Consider the following 23,812-nt stretch of genomic DNA (forward strand, 5'->3'; position numbering starts at 1 on the left):
TTCTCCTGGCACAGAGCATGACTCTGCCCATTAACCAACTTTTCAACAAAGACACCTACATATAAAACCCAATTTACAACTAACTTACCTGGTGGCAACAGGTGATGGCAGAGAAGTGAAGATCTGGATAGAATCAATTTTTGCTAGATGGATCACACCATCAATTTGAAACTTGATTGTTTATTGGATTCAAAGGATTGTGATGTTGGTGATGACTGAGGTGAGCTGATGCGATGTGGGAGAAAAGCTTAGTTGGAGATCAGCAGCAGCTCCTGGGCCAGTAGACCTCCAAAAGCCTCCCATAAGAAAGAAAGAGATGAAAAATGGGCATAACGTAGGTCTCGAGGTTTGGAGCAGGTGAAGTCAGAACTTGCTTGAAGTGGAAGAGGAATCAGGATAAGATTGCGACTTGACCAGTCCGTGTAGTGAACTGAGGGTCAGAAGGCAAAGCATCCTGAGATTTTTCTGGTTTGTATATCGTGTACTAGAGAATTGTAAGGGCTTAGGTGTGAATCTAGTTTGAACTAGATGATGGGCATGGATTACCCGGTTGATTGGTTTGGCTTTGTTTGAGTGAATATACTGGATGTTCTTCAGAGATGGAGGAAGGTCGAGACAAGATGCGCAGTTAAAATGACAGTGTGGATTGAACATGACTTGTCAGTCAACATTGCGATGGACTCTGTGTGTCAAAGGAACACAGGAAAGCCAACAGAGCATTGATTCAAGAGTGCTGGATAGAGGTTGGGAAGTAGGACATTGAAATGTATTGAAGGCTTAGGATAGGAGGACAGATGGTGGTGGAAGATGACCTTGATTAATCAATTTTGCTGCAGAGGTATTGTGGGAATTTTGAGTCCCAGATAAAGGTGAGCAATATGAGATGGAGCTGGACAGTGTAGCTACATTGAATGATGGAAAGGAGGAACAGAATCTATTATGGAGGGAGTGAAGGGAGTCAGTGATATTGTTGCAGTAGCAGGAAAGTGGTCGACATGGAGGAGGAATGGATTGGAGACTGGTCACCACGTGAGTCACCGCACGAGAAGCATGACTGTGGGAGAATAGCTTCAACTAAGACGATGAGGACAGCATTATCAGAGTGGACAAGGATGGATTTTTACTTGACCATTCATGCTCTATGACAGGGTAGCGATAATGATGGGTTGATTTTTAATACTTCTAAGATGGTTGGAGAGGTTTTTTGAAGAACCTGCAAGACCTTGGGAGGCTACGGCACGGAGACCATCGTTAACCAAGAAACCCCCAAAATCAGCAGGAGTATGACTGAAGAGCTGACTGTTGCTTGGGATCTTGTTCATGAGTGACAAAAGAATGGACCAGGAGATGGGCAGGTGACTGATCTGAACACAAGGTGATTTGGTCCAAGGTTTCATGTGGAGGGACATTGCCAAGAGAACTGTCAAAAATGTGTGAGTAAGGTGAGTGTTTCTGGGTGTTTCTGGGTGCATTGAGAGAGTGATTCAGCTTCTGTGCAGAACTGATTGCTTCAGACATCAATGATGTCTTTTTTTTTTAACTGGGCAGAGCTACGGGTAGCACGATGACATCACCACTTTTAGATTATTGCAACGCGCTTTACTCAGGACTCAGCAAAACCTCACTGTCGAGACTTCAACTGGTTCAGAACGCTGCCGCTCGCCTTTTAACGGGGTCACGTAAATATAACCACATAACTCCCATCCTCCAGTCCCTCCACTGGCTCCCCGTGCACCTCCGTATTGATTTCAAACTTCTTTTATTTGTTTTTAAATGCCTTCATGGTTTGGCCCCCCTGTATCTGTGTGATCTGCTGGTTCCCTACAACCCTTCTCGCTCACTGAGGTCAGCAGATCAAGCTCTACTGGTGGTGCCTATGACCAAAAAGAAACTGAGAGGTGATCGTGCTTTTTCTGTGGCTGCTCCTAAACTGTGGAATGAGCTCCCACTAAAAATCAGACAGGCTGATTCCCTCCCTATTTTTAAATCTCTTTTAAAAACACATTTTTTTTAACTTGGCGTATGGCTCAGCTTAGAGCTGACTTTTACTGTACAACCTGTGTCTTATGTCTTATTTTTATACTCGCATTATTTTATTTGTATTTTTATTTGGTTATTTATTCTTTTATTCTATTATTTAATGTGTACAGCACGTTGGTCGACAGTGTTGTTTTATAGTGCTTTAGAAATAAAGTTGGATTGGATTGGATTGGATCAGGTTCTGGCACGCAGCGTCGGCCTCTGCCGGAGAATTGTTGTGGTTCATCACGTCATCTAAGCTGCAGAAGTTTGTCAGAAGTTGGAATAATTTAACTTGTCAACACGGTGGCAGGTAAAGCCTCTAGTATCTTAATGCTTTTTGAAGACCTGCAAATTTCCAGTCAGAGGTTTCGTGTGGTGGGACATCAGCGCAACTGTCTGGAATGGGGGAGCTTGCCAATCATTTCTGGATGCAGCTGCTTCTCTGGACATTCGCCTGCTTCTGTCATCAATGTTGAAGCGAGGGGAAGTTGAGGAGGGAGTAGTTATGTTTTGGTCTTCCCTGAGAAGAGCCTCCCTGTTGGTAGTTGGGATCAGATGTGGAGGGTCTGATGATTAAAGCCATCTCTTCAGTAGGGGTGATGGGTTTAGTGCCATTTCTGGAGCAATGCCAATCCCCTCTTCTCTGGGGAATCATTTTGGATTGGTCTGATCGGCATGGAGGAGATCTGGAGCCAGGCTGAATGTTTGCACATGGAGGGCTGCTGGATGAGCAGTCCATGATCAGTTCAAGTATCCTAAAACTTTCAGAACGCAGCATGTCTGAGTGATAGTGTGTGTTGCTCTGTGCATGAGAAGCGAGAATGAACAAGTGGGAAGGGCAGCATGGTATACATAGGCATACAACAAGAAGGGGAGTGATTAAGGTGTGATTAGTTTTAAATTTAAGTCCATCCCCTTTACCAGCAAGATCACATCTATAGAGATTCTAACATGGAAATGTACAAGGCCAAAATATGATCTTTGTTTGAAGTCTGCTAGTGTAAGTCTGTTTTTAAAAGGACCAAGGTTTGGTTGTGCATTTAAAGATAAAAACAGTAGCAGCAAAAAAAACACACTTTAGATTACCAGGATGTGTGTTGTTATAGTCTGGTTATTAAGTGCAGGGAGTCGTTTTTCACACTGAGAATGTATTTAGGGATTTTAGCGATTGTCGGTACAGCACAGCATTTGTTTTTGAATTGGGCGAGTTTCTTGATGATGATGAAAATTTACATATTAGTTAAGAAATAAACCAACGTGAACATGATGTTTAGGTAAGAAATCACAGAACAAGAAATAACAGATGTTTAGTTGACTTTGTTATGGTGTGCAAATGGCTTCATGATTGTTGTTGAGAAAGCACACAGAGCAGCAATGCAGGATGCACTGGACCAGCCACACAGGCCTACATCACAATACTAGGCACAGCAGAGCGTCCACTTTGCAGAACTTGGGTGCAGGAAAAATCCCTTCCCTCAGTATGGAGTTATTTTATCATTGGATTGTGCCTATGCATATCAGTGCAAGCTATAGTCACAAGGCTGAAGCAGCCCAGCAACAGCAGAATTATCTCCTTTTTGGTTTGTGACAAAAAGCCAGAAGGATTCTGACATGTACCTCTTAAGAAGATCAATCTAAGTAGAAGTTTAGTCCACCATCTTCATTATACATTAACTAGCAGTCCTTTTAGTCAGAAGATTCAAGTCTAAAAATAACTTGTCAGAGGTCTGCTGCAACTGTAGATACGAACTGATTGTCAGCACCTTGGACAGCACCTCTCTGAGAAAAGCTTCAAATACAGCTCCTTTCTATGCAACACTGGCATCATGGAACACAATCAACTGCACGTATCACTCGGCTTACAAGTTATCGAGCTGAAGGAGACAATAGGACTAAGTACAAATGATCCACAGATCCACAGGTTTCTTGGTGCTATAAGCCTAGGTAGTATGCAAATGCACATGACTTAAAGTCCTGTAATTAATTTCACATGATTGAAATCAGTATGCATATATGTAGCATTTGCACACATTAAGGGTGGAGTAACTTGTGGCTGAGAAACATTGAGATCACATGCAGAGTGAATCATGTCCCCATCATGGTGTCATGCACATGTTGAGGGATAGAGTAAGTAAAAGCATGCATAAGACTTCCGGCGGCGCCATGTTCATAAAGGACGCAAAAGTTTGAGCTCTGCTGATTAACCAACTTACCAAACGACATTTGAACTAAACTCGGCAATAAACATGCCCAACGACACCGCAAAGACGAGCTCCGGAGACAGACTCTCCAGATACCAGTTTAGAAACAAAGAAGGGGACGAAAAATCGCCGGAAACAACTGAAGCTAACAAGCCTGCTAAGCCGGGCACAGCTAGCGCTAGCAAAGATACTGAACATGCCGCTAAAACCATGGAGGAGATGCTGCAAGTTATCGTCCAATCGAACCGAGAAATACAGGGGGACATTCTGCAGATGAGGATGGATGTAAAGGAACTCAAGGGCCAATCCCAGGAATCATTCACGCGACTTCAAACATCAGTTGAAGGTTTAAGTACACAACTAACAAAGTTAGAAAAGAGGGTTGTTGACGCAGAGGAGCGTATAACAGCTACAGAGGAGACCACCGCGGCTCACAGAAAAGCCATCGGCTTCCTCCTGCAGCGTGAGGCGGAACTTGTGGAACGATGTGAGGATCTTCAGAACCGGGCGAGAAGACAAAACTTAAGGCTGTATCAGGTTCCTGAAGGAAGCGAGGGAAGAGACATGGTGACTTTCATCAAAAAGCTACTGCCGACGGTGCTGACCGAGCTACCGCTAAAAGAAGGGGACATCAGGATTGACCGGGCGCACAGAGCGCTTATGCCGAAACCGAAAGAAAATGACCCCCCTCGCTCCATCGTGATTAGATTTGCGGACTACACGGTGAAGGAACGGATCCTCCAACAAGCTTGGAAACAGCGCACAGTGAAAATGGGTGAGAGGCAGATCTACTTTGATAATGATTACTCACCTGAGCTGCAGAGGAAACGTGCCCAGGTCAGATATGTTGTTAAACAGCTGAAGCAGAAAAGTATTAAAGTGAAGTGCTTGTATCCAGCGCGATTAAGGATGATGGTGGGCTCCGAGGAAAAAACCTTTCAGACGGTAATGGACGCAGCGCCGGTGCTTCAGGACCTGAACATCCAGTTCCGAGTTGATGAGCGGGACAAAGTGGAGCGAGAGTTGGCCAGACACAGGTGGGAGAGACGGGACGCCAACCGAGATGGTCGGAACATGTTTACGGAAAAAGACTGCAGGTTTTTCTTTCCTTGAAATGGCTGGGCAGATTATACAAAAATAAGGTATTTCTTGGTTTGTTTGTTTAACTTAGAGAACTATGAACAGCTCTGGATAATTTTAACTTAGATGGGTTAAAGCTAAATGTTCCTATTACCCCCCATTATAGTCGTGTTGTGGGCTTTATATGAGTATATAGATACATGGATATACATATGTACATAATATATGTGCATGTGTGTATGTGTACATGTTTTTATTATTATGTATATTTTGCCGAGTCCAGAATGTAATAATAGTACATCAGTTGGTCGTTTTGGTTTGTGGCATCAGCTGCAGTGGACTCAATATGAGTGATCTACACTCAGCCATCATAGGGCCGCAGCAATATACCCGATGGAGCGGGATTGCTGCACAATGTGACATTATCCCGGAGGGACTCCGCCACCCTCCGCCCGGTTCCACACGGGAACTGGTCACTTTTGGAGGTAGGCCAGTTGAGGACTTGGAAGACAGTTTGGTATGTTTGATTCCTGATGTTCTTTATTGGGAAATCTTCAGTGTTTCTGTTCTATTTTGTGTTACTTCCTTGACAACTAATAAGACTTTTATAACAGGTGATGAAGCATATGGCATTTATGAGATGAATACAAAGCATTATGACAGTAAGGATTAAAAGTACTGTTATATGGATGGTTTGACTGTGGTTAGCTACAACATAAAGGGTGTGGGAAGTCCAGTTAAAAGAAAGAAAATACTCAATCAACTTAAAGCTTTACAATGTTCAGTTGCGATGTTACAAGAGACACATCTGTCTGAGGCAGAACACCTGAAATTAAGGAGGGATTGGGTAGAACAAATATATAGTGCATCTTATGAAGGAGGGAGGAAAAGAGGGGTTGCTATCTTAATTAGAAGGAATGTTTTTTTTAACAGTGAAAAAGTACTGAAAGACAAGGACGGCAGATATGTCATGGTGATAGGTACGATTGGGGAAAACAGATTTTCATTCTTGAATTTGTATGCACCAAATGAGGACTGTCCAAATTTTTTTAAGAAAATAGCTTCCAAATTGGCAGATGAAGGGGAGGGAATCATAGTGGTTGGGGGGGATTATAATTGTGTACTAAATTCAAATATAGACCGACTACCTGCTGAAAAGGGACCTCGAACCAAAAAATCAGTTACTGTCCTGGGAATGATGGATGGATTGGGCTTGACCGATGTATGGCGATATCATCATCCCAGAGAGAGAGACTACACATATAGGTCCCATGTTCATGGGAGTTACTCCCGACTGGATATGTTTCTTGTTTCAAAGGCTGATGTACATAGAGTGACAGAATGTGAAATAGAACCTATAACTTTATCAGACCATGCCCCCATTAAGATGAAAATAAACTTAGGTCAAGAACAACAATTCAGATACTGGAGACTTAATGTCTCAATATTGAATGACCCCTTAATTCAACAGGAACTACACGACAGACTAAAAGAATATATGGATATAAACGATAATGAGGATATTACTCCATCTATTCTATGGGATGGTGCCAAAGCAGTTATGAGGGGACATATTATTCAAATTACCTCGAGAATAAAAAAACAAAGAGAAGCCAGGAGACTTGAATTGGAGACTGAAATTAGGAACTTAGAGAAGGAACATAAAATATCAAGAAGAAGAAAAACCTTAGAATTATTAAAACAGGAGAGACAAAAATTAGACGACCTACTTACATATAAAGCAGAGGGAATGCTGAGATTTGTTAAAAGAAAATATTATGAAATGGGTAATAAAGCTAGTAGGTTGTTGGCTTTTCAGTTACGGAAAGCTCAATCGAACCGTGTGGTACCTAAAATTAAGCACCCTGACACGAATAGAACTACTTCCCAACCAAAGAAATAGCAGAGGCGTTCGCTGCATACTAGAAGAAATTATATGAAGGCCAAGAATTACTAGGGAAGACGGAAAAAATAACAAAACTTCTGAATTTGATCCAATTGAACAGATTATCACAAGATGAGGCTGAGATGCTATGTTCTCCCATAACAGTACAGGAAATAATAGATAGTATAAGTAAGTTAAAGAATAGTAAATCCCCGGGCGCCGATGGCTACTCTGGGGAATACTATAAAGTTTTCACTAAGGAGTTAACCCCAATTTTATGTCGGGTATATAATTATGCACTGGATGAAAGGGATCCCCCAAAAACTTGGTCAGAGGCAATTATCACAGTCATACATAAAGATGGAAAGGACCCCACTCAGTGCATGGGATATTGGCCTATAAGTTTGCTTTGTCAGGACTTAAAAATCCTGACCTCTATCTTGGCAAATAGATTACAAAAACACATTCGGAAATTAGTTAATTCAGACCAAACGGGATTCATCAGTGGGCGGCAGGGCACCAATAATGTTCGTCAAGCTCTAAATCTACAATCTATTGCTTCTCATAGAAAGACTCCGTCAATGCTTCTCAGCCTTGATGCTGAGAAAGCATTTGATAGATTGGACTGGATGTTTTTGCAGCAAACACTGGCTCATATGGGTTTTAATGAAACTTTTGTGAGTTGGATTGGAGTGTTTTATATGAACCCGCGGTCAAGAGTTAGAGTTAACGGCCAATGCTCTGATTTTTTCGATCTGGGACGGGAGACGAGGCAGGGAGATGCACTTTCCCCAGCTCTGTTCGCTCTCAGCATTGAGCCCCTCGCGGAATTGATTAGAAGTAATCCCCTTATACAAGGAATTAGAGATGAGGGTGGAAACCAACATAAAATAGCTCTATACGCGGATGACATATTATTATTTATTGAAAACCCCGTCCATTCAATCCCGGCCCTCCTACAAAATCTTAAGGAATATGGTCTAGTATCGGGATATAAAGTTAATACCAGTAAATCAGAGGCAATGATGGTGTCTGGGGCATGGCCTAGCCAGCTTGACGATGTGGTGTCCTTTCACAGAACCAAACAGGGCTTCAGATATTTAGGAATCATACTCACTCCCCAAGTAACACAACTATACCAGGCTAATTATAAAAAATTATTTGAGATATTCAGAAATGAATTGGCAAGATGGGATGTACTACCGTTATCATTTTTGGGCAGAATAGAAGCGGTTAAAATGAACTTACTCCCCAGACTCCTGTTCTTGTTTCAGTGTCTTCCAGTCAGGATACCAACATCAGCCTTTAATATGTTGGACAAGCTTATATCCAGATTTATACGGCAAAATAAGAGACCAAGAGTGAGACTTAAAACACTCACTCTTGGGAAGAATAGGGGTGGACTTAGCCTCCCCAACATAAAATATTATTTCTGGGCAGCACAATTAACAGCAGTGGTAACCTGGATTAACAATGATGTGGAGTCTGGATGGGTAACCATAGAGCAGAACTCACTGCCAACTGTACCTCTCTCTGCTCTAGTGTTTCTGAGCAAGCAGTCCCAGGAGAAATTGAAAATTAAAAATGTATGGGTGAAACACACCTTAAAAATATGGTCGATAATCCAAAAGAGAATTAGAGGGACGGCTGCTCTTTCACGGGCTATGCAGATTGGTGGAAATCTGGCCTTCCCCCCCTCAATAACAGATATCACTTTTAAGAGATGGGCAGACAGAAATCTAAGAGTCATTGACCAGTTGTTCTATGACAATGTTTTACAGCCATTCTCATACCTCCAAGACAAATTTTCTCTCCCCCGAAGTGATTTGTTCCGGTATTTTCAGATTAGACACTATATTACAAGCCACAAAGATTGGAATATAATTAAAAATGCTCCAACAAACGTAGACACATATTTTATTAATATAATTAAACATCAGCTACCCAACAAAAAGCATGTTTCCCATATATACAGATATCTGTTGATGGATATGCCAGACAATACTCTTCACATTAAAAATAAATGGGAACTGGAGTTAAACATTGTAATTGAGGATGAAGAATGGGAAACAATATGTACTGGATGTCATAAGGGTATCAATAGCAATATGTGGAAGGAGTTTGATTGGAAGATGAAGACAAGGTTCTTTAAGACGCCTTCAGTGGTTTCCAAATTCACAGATAACCAAGCTGCAATATACTGTTGGAGAAAATGTGGAATGGTCGGCGACCACTCACACATATTTTGGGACTACCCAATGATGCTTCCTTTTTGGAAGGGGGTAAAGAGAGAAATAGATAAAGTTATAGGATCTGATTTACTACTCACCCCGAGTCAGTTTCTTTTTGATCAAACTCCTGAAGACAGGTACACCAGAGACCAAAAACACCTGTTACATATACTTTTGATGACTGCTAGGAAAATGGTGACAATAAAATGGATGAATCCACAGCCGCCTACAGTGGCACAGTGGAAACAGAAGCTAAGGGAGGTGTATGGAATGGAGGCTTTGACTGCTCAATTACAATTAAAGGCTGATGTATTTGTGAGAAGGTGGCTACCTATAGCAAGATACCTCTCTGACTGAGGGGAACCTCACGCTATGCTGAAATGTCTTCACTATCCATTTAATTTTTATTCATTCATTGATTTGATTAAGTTTTCTGGGCCCCAATAGGTTTATTTTTTTTATTCTTTTTTTTTTCTTTCTTTCTTTCTTTTCTGGACTCACTTTTTTGTACGGCCATACTTATTCTGTGATGTTGTCAAGGAATGTTGTGGTTTGTATGTATGTCTTATGTTCAATAAAAATACAGTTCAAAAAAAAAAAAAGCATGCATAATCTTCATAGGATTACACTCTGTGTTATGATCAATCTAATGAGCATGCACGCACGTTAGGGCTGACAGCAACCATGTTTAGATATAAACTGAAGAATAAATCATCAACTTGTGTTTGGAATTGTTACAAGAGCTTTGGAATAATTTTCATGAATCAAAACCACATGTACACTGCCAGCCAAAAATTTGAACATAGTTTCATTGACATACTTTGCAACAAAATAAACATAATTATTATATAGAGTCACTCATCAAAATCCATTTTTACTATAATTGTCAGCTATTTGAGTTTATCTTGCTTAGACTTTGCTTTCTTCAAAGTAGCCTCCTCTGTCTTTAACACCAGCATGGCCTATATGAGACATTCATTCGACATTCGACATTATGTGCCAGGAATTACATTTCAACCTTTCTTAGTTCATCGAGAGACTGCAGATTCATGGGATACACTTTTGTGACTGATCAATCATGTTGATTTCCTCCCTTATTTATCCCTTTAACACACAAGGGTCATACAGGCCGCCTAGATTTTTTTTTAAATTTGGGCTGTAAAAGCATCAGAAATCATAGTGTGAGTGATTGCTTTTACCCTTTTTTTTTAAAACATCCTAAGCTTGCAATATCTGGCAATATCTGACATAACCTATGTGTTTAGACACTGTAACAATAGTTTAAAGTGGAGAAGAACGCAAAAACTGACTTCAATTTTTCAAGATTTGACTAAATTAGGAACTGGAGTTGAACAAAATGAACAAAATATTAGACCACAAAAATGTAAAATATACTCTATAATAAATATTTACAAAAAATACTTGTAAAATGGGAGTGGCGCCGCTCCCGTGGGATTTTGTGATGGACGTCGTTGCACGTGGTTCCTTTGACATATCGTAATACCCCGTAAAGTGCATCTTCTCTTCTTTCAGGAACCATTTGAATTTTCTCTGTAGTGCAAATGGTTGAGGAGTTACAGAAATTTAAATAGCACTCGTAAAATGGGAGCGTCGCCGCTCCCGTGGGATTTAAGGGGTTATTGTGCTATTTTTTGGAAATCTCTCTTGCTGGTGAAAAGGATATGTTTGTCTTCTGCTTTTGTAGTAAGCCTGTTTCTTTTAAGATTTTTTTGTATCATCATAACTTTGAGTTTCTTCTAGTCTCTTCAGGGTGTAGTGAACTCCTTTGTTGGACACCATTTCTGTTTTGCAGTTTCTCTTGCGGTGTGTCTTTCTTTCCTCAGTGTACAAATCTGTACTCGTTTCTTTACCCAGCTGATTTTTTACAATTTTTTTTTCTACCACACCCCCATTGTCATGTATAACAACACTCACTTTGACAACCTATCAACTTGCTGTTAATTTCATTCACTGCATTCTGAAAGGGACAAAGAATACCTACAAACTAAATGTTCACAATCAGACAGAAAGTTCCTTCATGCCATATTGCTTGATTGGTGTGATGTTTTGAATCTGACAATTTTTAAAAATGTGTATGTGTCTATCAACTCTCTATGTTTACACATCTCAACTAAAAAGATAATACATTTTTTGGATTAATAAAGGTCACTGGCTCGGTGGATATAAGTGTCACACCATATTCTTCTGTTGGCAGGAATTCTTTATCTGCGGTCCACCCTGCATTTACATGTGAACAGCACTGACAGACTAGAATTTTCTGAAGGAAGTTTAAGTGTGCAAATGCACCTTTTGTCATGTTGAGTTTCTCTATCCTGCCACCAAATCTATATAATACACAGTACGTACACTACCGGTCAAAAGTTTTAGATTGTCCCAGTTTTTCCATTTTTTTTTTGAAAGTCAAGTGGTTCAAGTCCAATGAATAGCTTGAAATGGTACAAAGGTTTTAAAACAGATAATGTTACCCAAAACTGAAAAATAATGTACATTTCAGAATTATACAATGTGTCCTTTTTCAGGGAATAAGAAATGGGTTAAATACTTACAGTTTTTTACAATTGCTTAAGCACAATTTTGAAAACAGGGCTCAGAATTTCAAAACACTACACACAATCAGCACAACCACACACACAATATGCAGAACACCTCAGATCCTGTGAACAATGAAACACTCTTGTAAAAACTATATACACATTTATAAAAAACATATTATGTTGCCATATGAAACACACACATTCCATAAAGCTTACTTCTGCTTGAACCAGTTACACACTGCTGTGTTAAAACACTTTTAGCAATTCTACCTCTTATTGATTAGATTACTGTAAGTGAAGTACACAGAGAAAGTGCAAATATACAACATGGTAAATTCACCAAACAACACAAGATCAGTGCTGCAGACAATTGAAAATATGATTTATTTCTCCCAAAATCAGTCAACATAGACAATCACAACAAAACATGTCCCAACACTGTAAGCCCAGAAAATAGACAAATAACAATACTGTACTACCAGAACAGGTTAAAAGTACTATAAAGTAAAAGAAGAAAACAAAAAGAAATCTGAATAAAGTAAATTAACTAATACACATGTCTTCGCCTAGCTGGATCTGGTCAGAGAATTTCGTTAACATCGCAGGCAATATCCTCATTGGCAAGACAACGTGGGAAGAACCGTCTTGAATGACGGATCCATCCTTGCACAGCTGTGGTGTTGATTTGGTCACAAGCTTCTTCCATGGCCTGAATGAGGGGCACCTGAGCCTGGGGCCAGAGATCATAAACCTTCCACCACCATGATTGGTGTGTCTACAAAAAAGCAATCATGTATTTGCACACCTGATGTGTATGTGTTTAATGAGCTGGTTCATGGGTGTAGTGATTTGTCAGTCAGTGCTCTGGAACTGCAAGGAAGTGACATCGTGATATACTTGTGTCTCATGTATACAAGTGTGTTTAGTGTTTGGCAAATCACTGTGTATTGTTCTGCAAAAAGTGTGAGGCTGACTTTGTGTTTATGGTGGTGAAAATCTGGTCCAATGTTTTGCTCCTATAGTGTAAGGTGTTGATAATTATGTAATTCTTTTGTTTTTAGTGTTTATGCAATCATAAAAAACTGTAAAGCTGTTCTGTAGCAATGGAGGTTGATCAAGCCTTGAAAGTTGGTGCTACCAAATCCTACAAATGACCCAACCTTTGTGATTACTTACAACCCCATCTGTCTGCATAAAAGTAGTGTTGGAACACACTGCAGCACCACACCCTCGAATGCATTATTTGAACAGTATTGTACCGCAGAAAGTGTGTTGCTATAAAAATGGCGATGAAAAGGCAATTAGCAATAGAAAGACAGACCATCATGACACTTAAAAATGTATGTCTTTCCTCAGAGAAATTGTGAAGAAAGTCAAGGTGTCAATGAGTTTAGTTTTCTTCACCATCAAAAGGCCCTCTGGGGGAAACTGACAGGAAGAGGTCTGGAAGATCCAAAGCCACAACAGAATCAGAACACACAGAACACAAGTTTCTGAGAGTCAACAGCTTGCGTGATAGGTTGCTCACCGGAGAACATCTTCAAGCACAGCTCAGTTGTGGTCGTATTAAGTAAGTCTCAGTTTCAACAGTAAAGAGAAGAGTTTGAGTTGCAGGTTTGACAGGTTGAGTTGCTGGGAAAAAAGCCATCATCAAGCCAAGATGTCAGAATAAGAAAAAGAGGTTTGTCTGGGCCATGAAACACCACCAATGGACTACTGAAGACTGGAAGAAGGTATTATGGACTGATGAATCAAAATTTTAAATCTCTGGTTCATCACGAAAGATTTTTGTAAGCCATTGAGTAGGAGAAAGGATGATTCCTCAGTATGTGATATCAACTGTCAAACATGAAGGATGATGGTCTGGGGCTGTTTTGCTGGATCCAGGGTCAGTGACTTGTACATAGTGAGAGGTACCCTGAACTAAAACAGCTACCACAGCATTCTGCAGCACCATGCAATACCCTAGTTAGTCAGGGGTCCATCCTACAACAAGATAATGACCTAAAACATAAGTCCAAGCTATGCCAGAACTACCTTCGGAAAAAATAACAAGGTGGTAAACTTGAAAACATGGAGTGAGCAGCACAGTCTCCAGGCTTAAACCCCACGGAACTGTTTTGGGATGAACTGGACAGAAAAGTGAAAGCAAAGCAGCCTAGAAGTGCCACACATTTATAGGAACTTCTGCAAAACAGTTGGGAAGAACCTTGTGAAGAATATTTGATTTCCATTGTGGAAAAAATGCCACAAGTATGTTCAGCTGTTATATCTGCCTGAGGTGACTACTTTGATGATTAGATTAGATTAGATTAGATTAGATTAGATTAGATTAGATTAGATTAGATTAGATTAGATCAGATTAGATTAGATTAGATTAGAAAGTCTTTATTGTCCCAATTTGGGCAATTTGATTTGTAACAGCAGTTGACAACAAAATGCACACCATAAAACAGTACAGTACAATACATAGAAACATGGATATAAAAACTAAATGTCATCAGGTGAGTTATGAATATATATGCAGCCTACAGTGCAAGGAAACAAGCCTAAAGCTTATTTAGAAACCCTGCAGCGAGGGAACAAATGATCTGAGGTATCTGTTTGGCCCGCTTAGGGAAGGTATACCTCTTTCCAGACAGCAAAAGTCAAAACTCAGCATACAGAGGGTTATGTGGGTTGGCTAAGATGACCAAGTTAGAAAACATTTTGGTTTCTAAATAGATTTTTTTAAAACATCATTTGTTTATTTGTTCTACGCTTTCATTTAGAGTAGAATGAGACATTAACATACATAATTTCCAAAAAAACAGGAAAAATTGGGGTGTTCTAAAATTTTTGACCTGTAGTGTACATGAAAATACATCAGTGTGTTCAAAACAAGATTCTGCTTCACACAGTAAAAGAATATTTTTGATATGACAGTTTTTGAGCTGCCACCGTTGACCACCCTTCGTCTGCCTGTCTGCTCCTCTCTCTGCACTCAAACTCTGTCTGGCTGATTGATACTAGATTAAGAAAGGAGAACTCCAGACATGGACATTATACTGAAATATCCTTGATATGCTCATCACTGCACACAGTGTCTGCATCTTACCATCAGCTACATATGTAATATATTTAAGACCAGAGCCTTAGACCATAACAGTAAACCTATGAATAAGGTTCAATGTTGGCTTCTACTTTGCATGTATCATTTATGTGACTCTGATCATGCATGTATTCAGTTGTGTTACATGTCCCCCACCCCCCTCTTCTCTCGTCCTTCTCAACCTCTCCCTCCCCTACTACCTATTTTGTCCCTCTCAATCTCAAATGGCCAGCAGCAGATGGATCCCCCAGTATGAGCCGGGTTCTGCTCAAGGTTTCTTCCTGTTAAAAGGGAGTTTTTTCTTGCCACTGTCGTCTTACGGCTTGCTCTGGGTTCAGACATGTGGGCTCTGTGTGTGTGTGTGTGTGTGTGTGTGTGTGTGTGTGTGTGTGTGTGTGTGTGTGTGTGTGTGTGTGTGTGTGTGTGTGTGTGTGTGTGTGTGTGTGTGTGTGTGTGTGTGTGTGTGTGTGTGCGCGCGCGCGCGCGCGTGTGCTTATATGTATGTTGTTTTCTTAGGTATGAATTCTCTCCAGATCACAGTCTGTGTGCACAGGTTTGCATGGATATGTTTAAAATGTTGACTTCCTTGATTTCTTGTGTGTATACACCTTGCTAATGTTGACATTATATTACTAGTAATGTTCCTGGAAAGAATCCTTTGTACTCATAATCACTCCAAGACAATCTAAACCTTATTCTGCTCGATATGAACCTAACCTCTATTAGGTTTGTTCAACACTCACCCCAAAGCATTGTCTAGATTATGTCTAGCAACAATGAGCTCCTGCTGTCATGTTGAAGTAAACTTTCTGACATCTATTTTAACTCTGCCACTTTCTCATTCTCTTCCTTAGAAATCTGTCCAAAAACCCCAACCTGACCACGCTGTCCTGGCAGATCTTTGAACATCTACAACTCTTAGAATTGTAAGTTGTCCTGCAATTGTTGCTAGCCCATCATATGGGCACTGTGATTGTACAGTAGCTATGAGAAAAAATGGTCTTCTTTTCATTTATTTTACCTGAGTCTAGTAGCCAGGGGGGTTGTTTTACCCACTGGCAGAAACCAAACAGATGTGTTTCTGAGCATTTGTAAACGAAAATGACTTATTTTACAAACCTAAATGCTAAGGAAGTGAGTACACCAGTGCTGTGCAGAATGACACCTGGCATGCATACTGGAAGTGTTCACCTGATTGTGGGGGGTTCAGAAAAATGCTTGTGTGTGCATGTGTGTGTGCGCGCGCGTGCATGCGTGCGTGTCAACGACAGCAATAGCCACGCTACCACTGCACAACTCAGTAAAGTTAGGGGTGTTAGGCAGCACATGTGACATTGAATCATACTATGCATTAGCATGAATTTTCAAATGTTCTTCATCAGTTGTGAAAACAATACTGGTATATATGGTTGATCAGAAGTCAAAGCCAAGCAAACAGAATATATTCTGACATGCAGAGGTGGTTTTTGTGTTATGTTGCTAAACCATCACTGGATTTGACAATTTTAATGCAGTTATATCAAATCTAGTCATTTGTTTTCATGGTGCTTGTAATCACTGCACACCTGAAAAATAAAATTAAACCAAAGGTGGGAAAACTGTCTGCACATAAGACTGATTCATTCATATTTCCCCAATGATGCTAGGTTGTGAAACTAAACTGCAGTCCTGTTACACATACCTATAGATTCTGTGTTACAAAGATTAGTGTCTGAGAGATCAACATTGAGCTTTATATTCAGCCCCGATAATAATGCCTGACAAAACACAGGATGTCACAGTGTGAGTGAAGAAAAACTGTTTACCAACATAGGTATCAACAATGGTTGCATACAGAATAAATTTTTAAAAAACAAACAAAAACAAAACACTTTTACAAGATAGTCAAAAGAGTGAGAATGAAAGAAACATAAATATTTGAAACCATCCATACAAAGTATGAACCTAAGTAAAAGAGGAAATAACAGTAAAACAGCTTTTTGTTGTTATGGTGTGGGGAGAAATGTGAACCCAAAGTGAGAGTGCACAGAGACAGCAGGCAGACAGTAATTAAACAAGGTTTTATTTACAATAATTCGAAACATTAACTATAACGCCAACTAAGGCTAGAACTCACTACGGTTCAGGATGTGGGGAAGGCAGGTAGATACAAAACAGTGACTGGCAACTGGCTCCAGTCCATACAGGGCCAGTTGTTGCATGTGTCACAGGAAATCAGAAACCCAAGTGCAGACACTGAACCAAGATTGTTGTTTTGTTTTGTTCTTCTTTCTCTCTGTGTCCTCGCTGTTTTCTATATACCTTTTATGCTCTGTCTTGGTAAGGTTATCATAGTAAATGAGAAGTGGTATTCGATTGACCTACCTGGTTGAATAAAGGTTAAAAAAAATGATCAAAACACAGTACCACAAGGTAAGGCACAGTCATAAAAATACTGGTTATGTTACAGTTGCTTGAAGCAAATCGCAATGAAGCACAACACTATACAAAACAAGTACCCACAAGCACCAACAGAGAAAATGAAATGAAGGCACACTAAAATGCCACACTAAATTATCTGAAGACAGAAGTGCTACACAGTCAGAACTGGAACAATGCACTAGACTGAAATACTAAGAGTTACGAGGTAGACTACTTAATGGGCACGCAGGGAGAAGGAGAGTGGTCAAGGGATCTGTATGTGTTTCAGGCTGAAATACAGGCAGGTCGTTCTGAGTAGAGATGGGTACTGAGCCACAGTATTAAATGAGCCCCAGGGCAAAACTTTTAAACACTGCATGAGCTCTGGCATTAACGATTCTTCTCCCAGTACTAGTAAGTAAGAAAAGTGTTGTGTTGCAAATTCTGTGTCATTACTGTAAGTTCTTTTTTAAGTCTAATGTATATGTATCTATGGTAGACTTTCGCTTTCTAAATCCAAACCAGTGTGTGAGGGGTGGAGCAGGTATGTCACTCACCTGCAGCTCTGTGCAGCACAAACAGGTGACCAACATCCAGTAGTCTGATTAAAGTTCAGTACAATTAATGAAGAAAATGTTCATTGCCATACAAGTAACAAGTCGTTTTCATGTAAGAGCAGAAACACAATCTGCTAAAACTTTCAGTAGAAGTTCATCACATACAGATGGAGAAAAGTTTGACTGCCAAGCTCGTAGTTCTTCCCTCACTGTCCAACATACTGCACTTTATGTTGACGTCCATAGTCCATAGCAGGAGTTTCCAAACTTTTCAGCCCACGACCCACAAAATAACGATTCCTGAGACTGGTGATCACTATCCCCAGAGGTGACTGAAACATAAGAAAATGTGCACACAGGACATACACACTCTAATAGGTGTGTCCAAACATGGGCAGAACGACCACAAAAAGGAACAGGACAGCCTGACAACCATGTTATGATTTTACATCTCACAATTTACTGTATGATGAAAGCAGAATATTCATTCAAAGTAATCTCCATGTAACTTGAATGAGTTAACGTTGTTGCTGTCATGTGAACACTTACTTACTCATACACTTTAATTTCCATGTAAGCAAAAGAACATCTCACTCAAAGCAAAACAAATAACCAGTGGCACTGAGTAAACATGAACATTGTTGCCATGCTAATGTTTCAGCCATGTTTTAGTGTTAATCTCAACTAATGAGATGGGGTTTAATTTTGAAGATGGCCTCTCAGAGATAGCCTCCACATTTAGACATGATCTGTATTTATCTTTAATATGTGTCAGTGCTGAAAAAGTCTTTTCGCACAAACTATCTGCAGCAGACTTAACCTAACTGACGGTGGGATGCCTCAGTACAGATACCTGCACAATTGTTTCTTCTGCAGCAGCAGTCAGTCTTGAAGATCTCTATCCTCAACTTCAACAACTTCGACTCTCGTGCTGGCACAGAGATGCCAGTTTCACTCATGTCTATCCCCCGCCTGAACAATTTTTAGGCTCCTTCTCGCACTGAGATGCCAGTTTGACTAGTCTCTTCATACCTCGTCAACAGTCCAATTCATACACTTCTGACACTGGGTCACCAGTTTCTTCAAGCTTCATACCTCGGTCAACCTTCTGTTTACACTTCTAGCAAAAGATGACAGTGGCACATTACCTGAATTAGCCACGCCAACAAGTCGTCCAAGAAGCATCGGAATCAGGCATCCGAACCACCTCAACCTGCTCCTTTTGACACAAAAAAGCAACAACTCTACAGCAACCTCCCTCAAAGGCCATGTCCAGCCAACCTATAGAGGAACCCACAATCTCGCTCATGAGCATAGTTTAGGATTAGAATACAGATTGACTGGTAAATCCAAAACTTTGCCTTCCGGCTCAGCTCCCTCCTTATCCTGTTCAGTACAATTCCTGCATCACTGCTGATGATGCACCAAGATGCTTGCCCATTCTAACTCCATTCTTCCATCACTCACGAATAAGATCCCAAACAGCAAACAGCTCTTCAGTCATGCTCCTTCTGCCTGTTTTGGGGCTTTCTCAATGATGCTCTCCATGCCAAAGCTTCCCAAATTCCCACAGTTCCTTCAAAAACATCTCCAGTCATCTTCAGCAGTATTCAAAATCAACCCCATCATTATCGCTCCCCTTTCATTGAGCCATGAATGCTCAATTACAAATCCATCCTTGTTCACCCCAATAACCTCATCCTCATCATCTTCATGAACAAATGTCAATGCTATTCTCCCACATTCATGCCTTTCATGCAGCACCTCATGTGGCCGTCAGTCTCCCATCTGGTACTCCTACATGTCCACTTCCCGGCTACTGCAGCAATATCACTAACTCCCTTCACTCCCTCCATAACAAATTTTTTTTCTCCTTCCGTCATTCAATGTAGCTGCATTATCCAGCTCCATCCCATATTGTTCACCCTCTCTGGGACACAAAACAACCACAAGCAATATAACTGATTACTCATGGTCATCTTCCACCAACATCTGTTCTCCTATCCTCTCAACTTCTATCTGGCACTCTAGAATCAATGTTCTGTTGGCTTTCCTTTGTTCCTGTGAGTCCATTGCAACATCAAGCAACAAGTCAAGTTCAGTCCACATTGCCATCCTTGCAACATTTTTCACATCCTGTGTTAAACCTTCCTCCACCTCTCAAGACTGCCGTCTATTCAGTGAAACAAAGCCAAACCGATCAAGACGTTAATCCAACGGCCATTATGTACTTCAAACCAGATTCACACCTAAGCCCTTATAAATCTGTAGTACACCGTTTACAAACCATAAAATCCTCAAATGCTTTGCTTCTGACCTTCAGTTAATTGCAGAGACTGGTCAAATCACAACCTTATCCCGATTGCTCTTCCACTTCGAGCAAGTCCTGATGGCATCCAGAATCCTAGCATGTTATCTGACCACTCCTTCCGTATTGACGCGGCCTTCAGCCAAGGAGTTCCAAGACACTTAATCAAGGACATGGGCTTCAAGTGTATCTGCTTCTCACCTGCTCAAGATCTACATTATGCCCACTCTTCATTTTATTCTTTTATGCATTTTTTCCACCGGCCTGGCAGCCACTGCTGATCTCCAACTAAGGTTTTTCCCCATGCCACATCAGCTCAACTCAGTCATCATCAAACATAACACTCCATTGCATCCAATAAACAATCAAGCTTCAATTTAATGGTGTGGTCTTTGCTAGTGAAAGGAGATATAGTCTTAAATTGAAGTTCAGGAGCAGGACCACACCTTGGTCACTCTGTTGTTACTCAGTCTGCCTGTTAAAGGCCAGTGAAGATGAAGCAACTTTATCAAACAAGTAGTCAAAAATCAATTCTGGATCAAAAGTTGGAGTCTTCTAGCATTCTTTAGAGTCTGATGTGAATAATGTTTATTCAATACAGGTCCGTAAGAACAAACATGAGCAAAATCTTGAGAATTTAACTGACTACACAAAGTGTTACATAGTCTCATATACTTATGCAAACTTCTCTTGAACACTCCTCTTTTGTCCTGGAAAGTTCAACTCAATATTTCACACAACACAAAGCAGTATTTCACATTTCAGTTCAGTTAAATTCAATTCAATTTTATTTATATAGCGCGGATTACAGGTCAAATTGTCTTAAGACGCTTTACAGAACCCATATGCCTGAACCCCCAGAGCAAGCCCTAAGGCGATAGTGGCAAGGAAAACACCCTTTTAAGAAGAAACCTTGAGCAGAACCCGGCTCTTTATGTGGGGGAACTCATCTGCCTGCTGGCTGGTGGGTTGAGAGGGACAGAAGAGGTAGAGGGGTAGAGAGGGAGAGAGGGAGAGAGGGAGAGGGATGGGGAGATGGAGGGGGAGCAGGAGGGATGGGAGAAGAGGAGGATGGGGACCAAGGAACACACTGTTGGATACATGTATGATAAGCTAGATGATACATACAAAGTACAAGCTAACATTGAAATTGATTCATAAGTTCACTGTTATGATGTACGACTCTGGCATTAAATATACTACATATATAGCTGGTAGTAAAATTCAAACAGTATGTAGATGAGCATATCAAGTATAGTAAGGGTGATGAAGAGTAGATTGGTGGAAATGGGCAGCTGGAAGCAGTGGGCTGGAGGAAGTTCAACAGCAGCATCCCACAGTGGACATGATAGAGATTAAGCCAGTTGGTGGGACAACAACCGCAGATCTGAAGCATCCAGCTCTGGGACCAGGGACACTTGGAGAAGGAACACAGGGACAAACAGAGTGAATGCAATGCAATAATGGTATATATAGTAAATCCATAGGTAGTTAGAGAAGGGCTCAGTGCATCAATAGAGGTCTCCCAGTAGCCTAGGCCTATAGCAGCGGAACTAGAGGCAGAACTAAGGAACGTCGAAAGTCAATTGTGCAAATGAAGACACCAGCTGACCCCCTCAAGTCAGCCCTAACTATAAGATTTGTCAAAAAGGAAGGTTTTAAGCCTGGTCTTAAAAATAGAGAGGGTGTCCGCCTCCCGAACCCAAACTGGGAGCTGGTTCCACAGGAGAGGCGCCTGATAACTGAAGGCTCTGCCTCCCATTCTACTTTTAGAGATTCTAGGAACAACAAGTAAGCCTGCAGTCTGAGAGCGAAGAGTTCTGCTAGGATAACATGGTACTATCAGGTCTTTAAGATACGATGGAGATTGGTTGTTAAGAGCTTTATATGTCAGAAGAAAGATTTTGAATTCTATTCTAGATTTTACAGGAAGCCAATGAAGGGAAGCCAGTATAGGAGAAATATGATTTCTCTCGCTAACTCCCATCAGTACTCTCACTGCAGTATTTGGATCAGCTGTAGGTGTTTGAGAGAGCTATTTCACCACTACCTTAGTATGCTCAGAAGAGTCATTGTTGACATGCACAAACTGGAACCTATTCATTAATAAAAAACATAATAATGGGATGTGGTAGTTAGGATCAGTAGTGTGTGAGGGTGTGGGGTGGTAGTGGAAAATGCGTAGTGCATGTTGTCAGTGCAAAACAAAACCAAATACCACGAAGGACCGCATGGCTAGCTGGAGGTGTTGAGTGGAACAGAGTAGAGCGGAGCAGAGCAGAGCAGAGCAGAGCAAAGAGCTCTGGCTCAGCCAGCTGGCTTGTATATCCTGGTGCACTTCCTAGGTGTGGCTGGCTGAATGATTACAGCTCCGCCCAGCCAGAGACCTGCAAGAGGAGCAGCAGAAGACAAAGGGTCTAGGGCCATAACACTGTCACAAAAAAAACAAACAAAAAACAAACAAAAACAATAATGCACTTTGTGTCTTTCATAGATTTATTATTGGTCTTCTGAAAATATGACAAAATCTGTTCATTCTGGGAAGACAGTTATTATCTGCACACATGCAGATACATGTAGCCCATAGGTTTTAAATTGTGTGTTACAGCATGTTTTGTCAGCATGAGCTTGTGAATGTACTGCAGGCTATTCTAGCTGAAATATTTAAAGCAGGGCTGTTGGAATGCTGATAGTGAGATATTTCCAGTTAAGATCTGGTTCAGGGTCCTGGGGCTATTTACAACCCTGTGTTGTGTGGGAGAAAGATACACAGATACAGACATGCCGTACACTCAGTGATAGCAGTTCCTAGAGTTCAACCCTGACTAACTGGTCTCTGTGAACATTTTCAACTGTGGTTCTGCTTGAGCTATTTCAAATTTAATTGAGATTCATCTGGATGACATGGTCACAGTGTTGTGTTTATCTGGCAGAGACTTTTCCACAAAGTAATATTTTTTTCCAGTTTTAAGTTACCTTTTGTGCTAAATCCAGGTTCATTTAACAATAAAATATTTAAAATATAAATCCCTACAAGTTCGCTGTCAGATAGGCCCTAAATTCAGCCTGCTGAATGAGGGCGCCAACAATTTTGGAAGACTCTCCCAACAGTTAACATTAATAAACATGACTACTATGGCCTATAAATAAAAAAGATATTACCCTCTCCATGGAGGATTTCTGATGACTTTCAAAACTGTGAGACTTTCTTCTATCAGGCTTTGCTGACACTGCAATCACACAGTTCAAATCAGTCCTGAACTTAGCCATGAACTTAGCCAACATTGATACTAACCTCTTAAACCCATCAATATGTTGCCAGCCTTCCTGCTGTTCCACTCCCAGCACGCAGGCAATCTGGTTGGAAGGTGTAGTTACACGTGGAAAGAATCCAAGCTGCCATGCAGCTGAGGAACTGTAGTATAAAATGCTTGTTCCCAGGTGGAATCAGGCCCTGCTACAGCTCCTCCTGCTTCAGCTCC

At 40.8% G+C, this 23,812-nt stretch overlaps 1 protein-coding gene across 1 annotated transcript in view; it reads left to right on the plus strand.

Annotated features, from left to right (window-relative positions):
• Positions 1 to 23,812, plus strand: part of ntrk3a (neurotrophic tyrosine kinase, receptor, type 3a) — a 175,358-nt gene that overhangs the window by 61,547 nt on the left and 89,999 nt on the right. The window contains exon 4 of the mRNA XM_055009289.1: positions 15,920 to 15,991. Coding sequence (XP_054865264.1) covers positions 15,920 to 15,991 — 72 coding nt within the window. The remainder of the gene's footprint in view (positions 1 to 15,919; positions 15,992 to 23,812) is intronic.

The sequence above is a fragment of the Amphiprion ocellaris genome, chromosome 3 (genome assembly GCF_022539595.1).
Source record: "Amphiprion ocellaris isolate individual 3 ecotype Okinawa chromosome 3, ASM2253959v1, whole genome shotgun sequence".
In the NCBI taxonomy this organism is placed as follows: Eukaryota; Metazoa; Chordata; class Actinopteri; family Pomacentridae; genus Amphiprion; species Amphiprion ocellaris.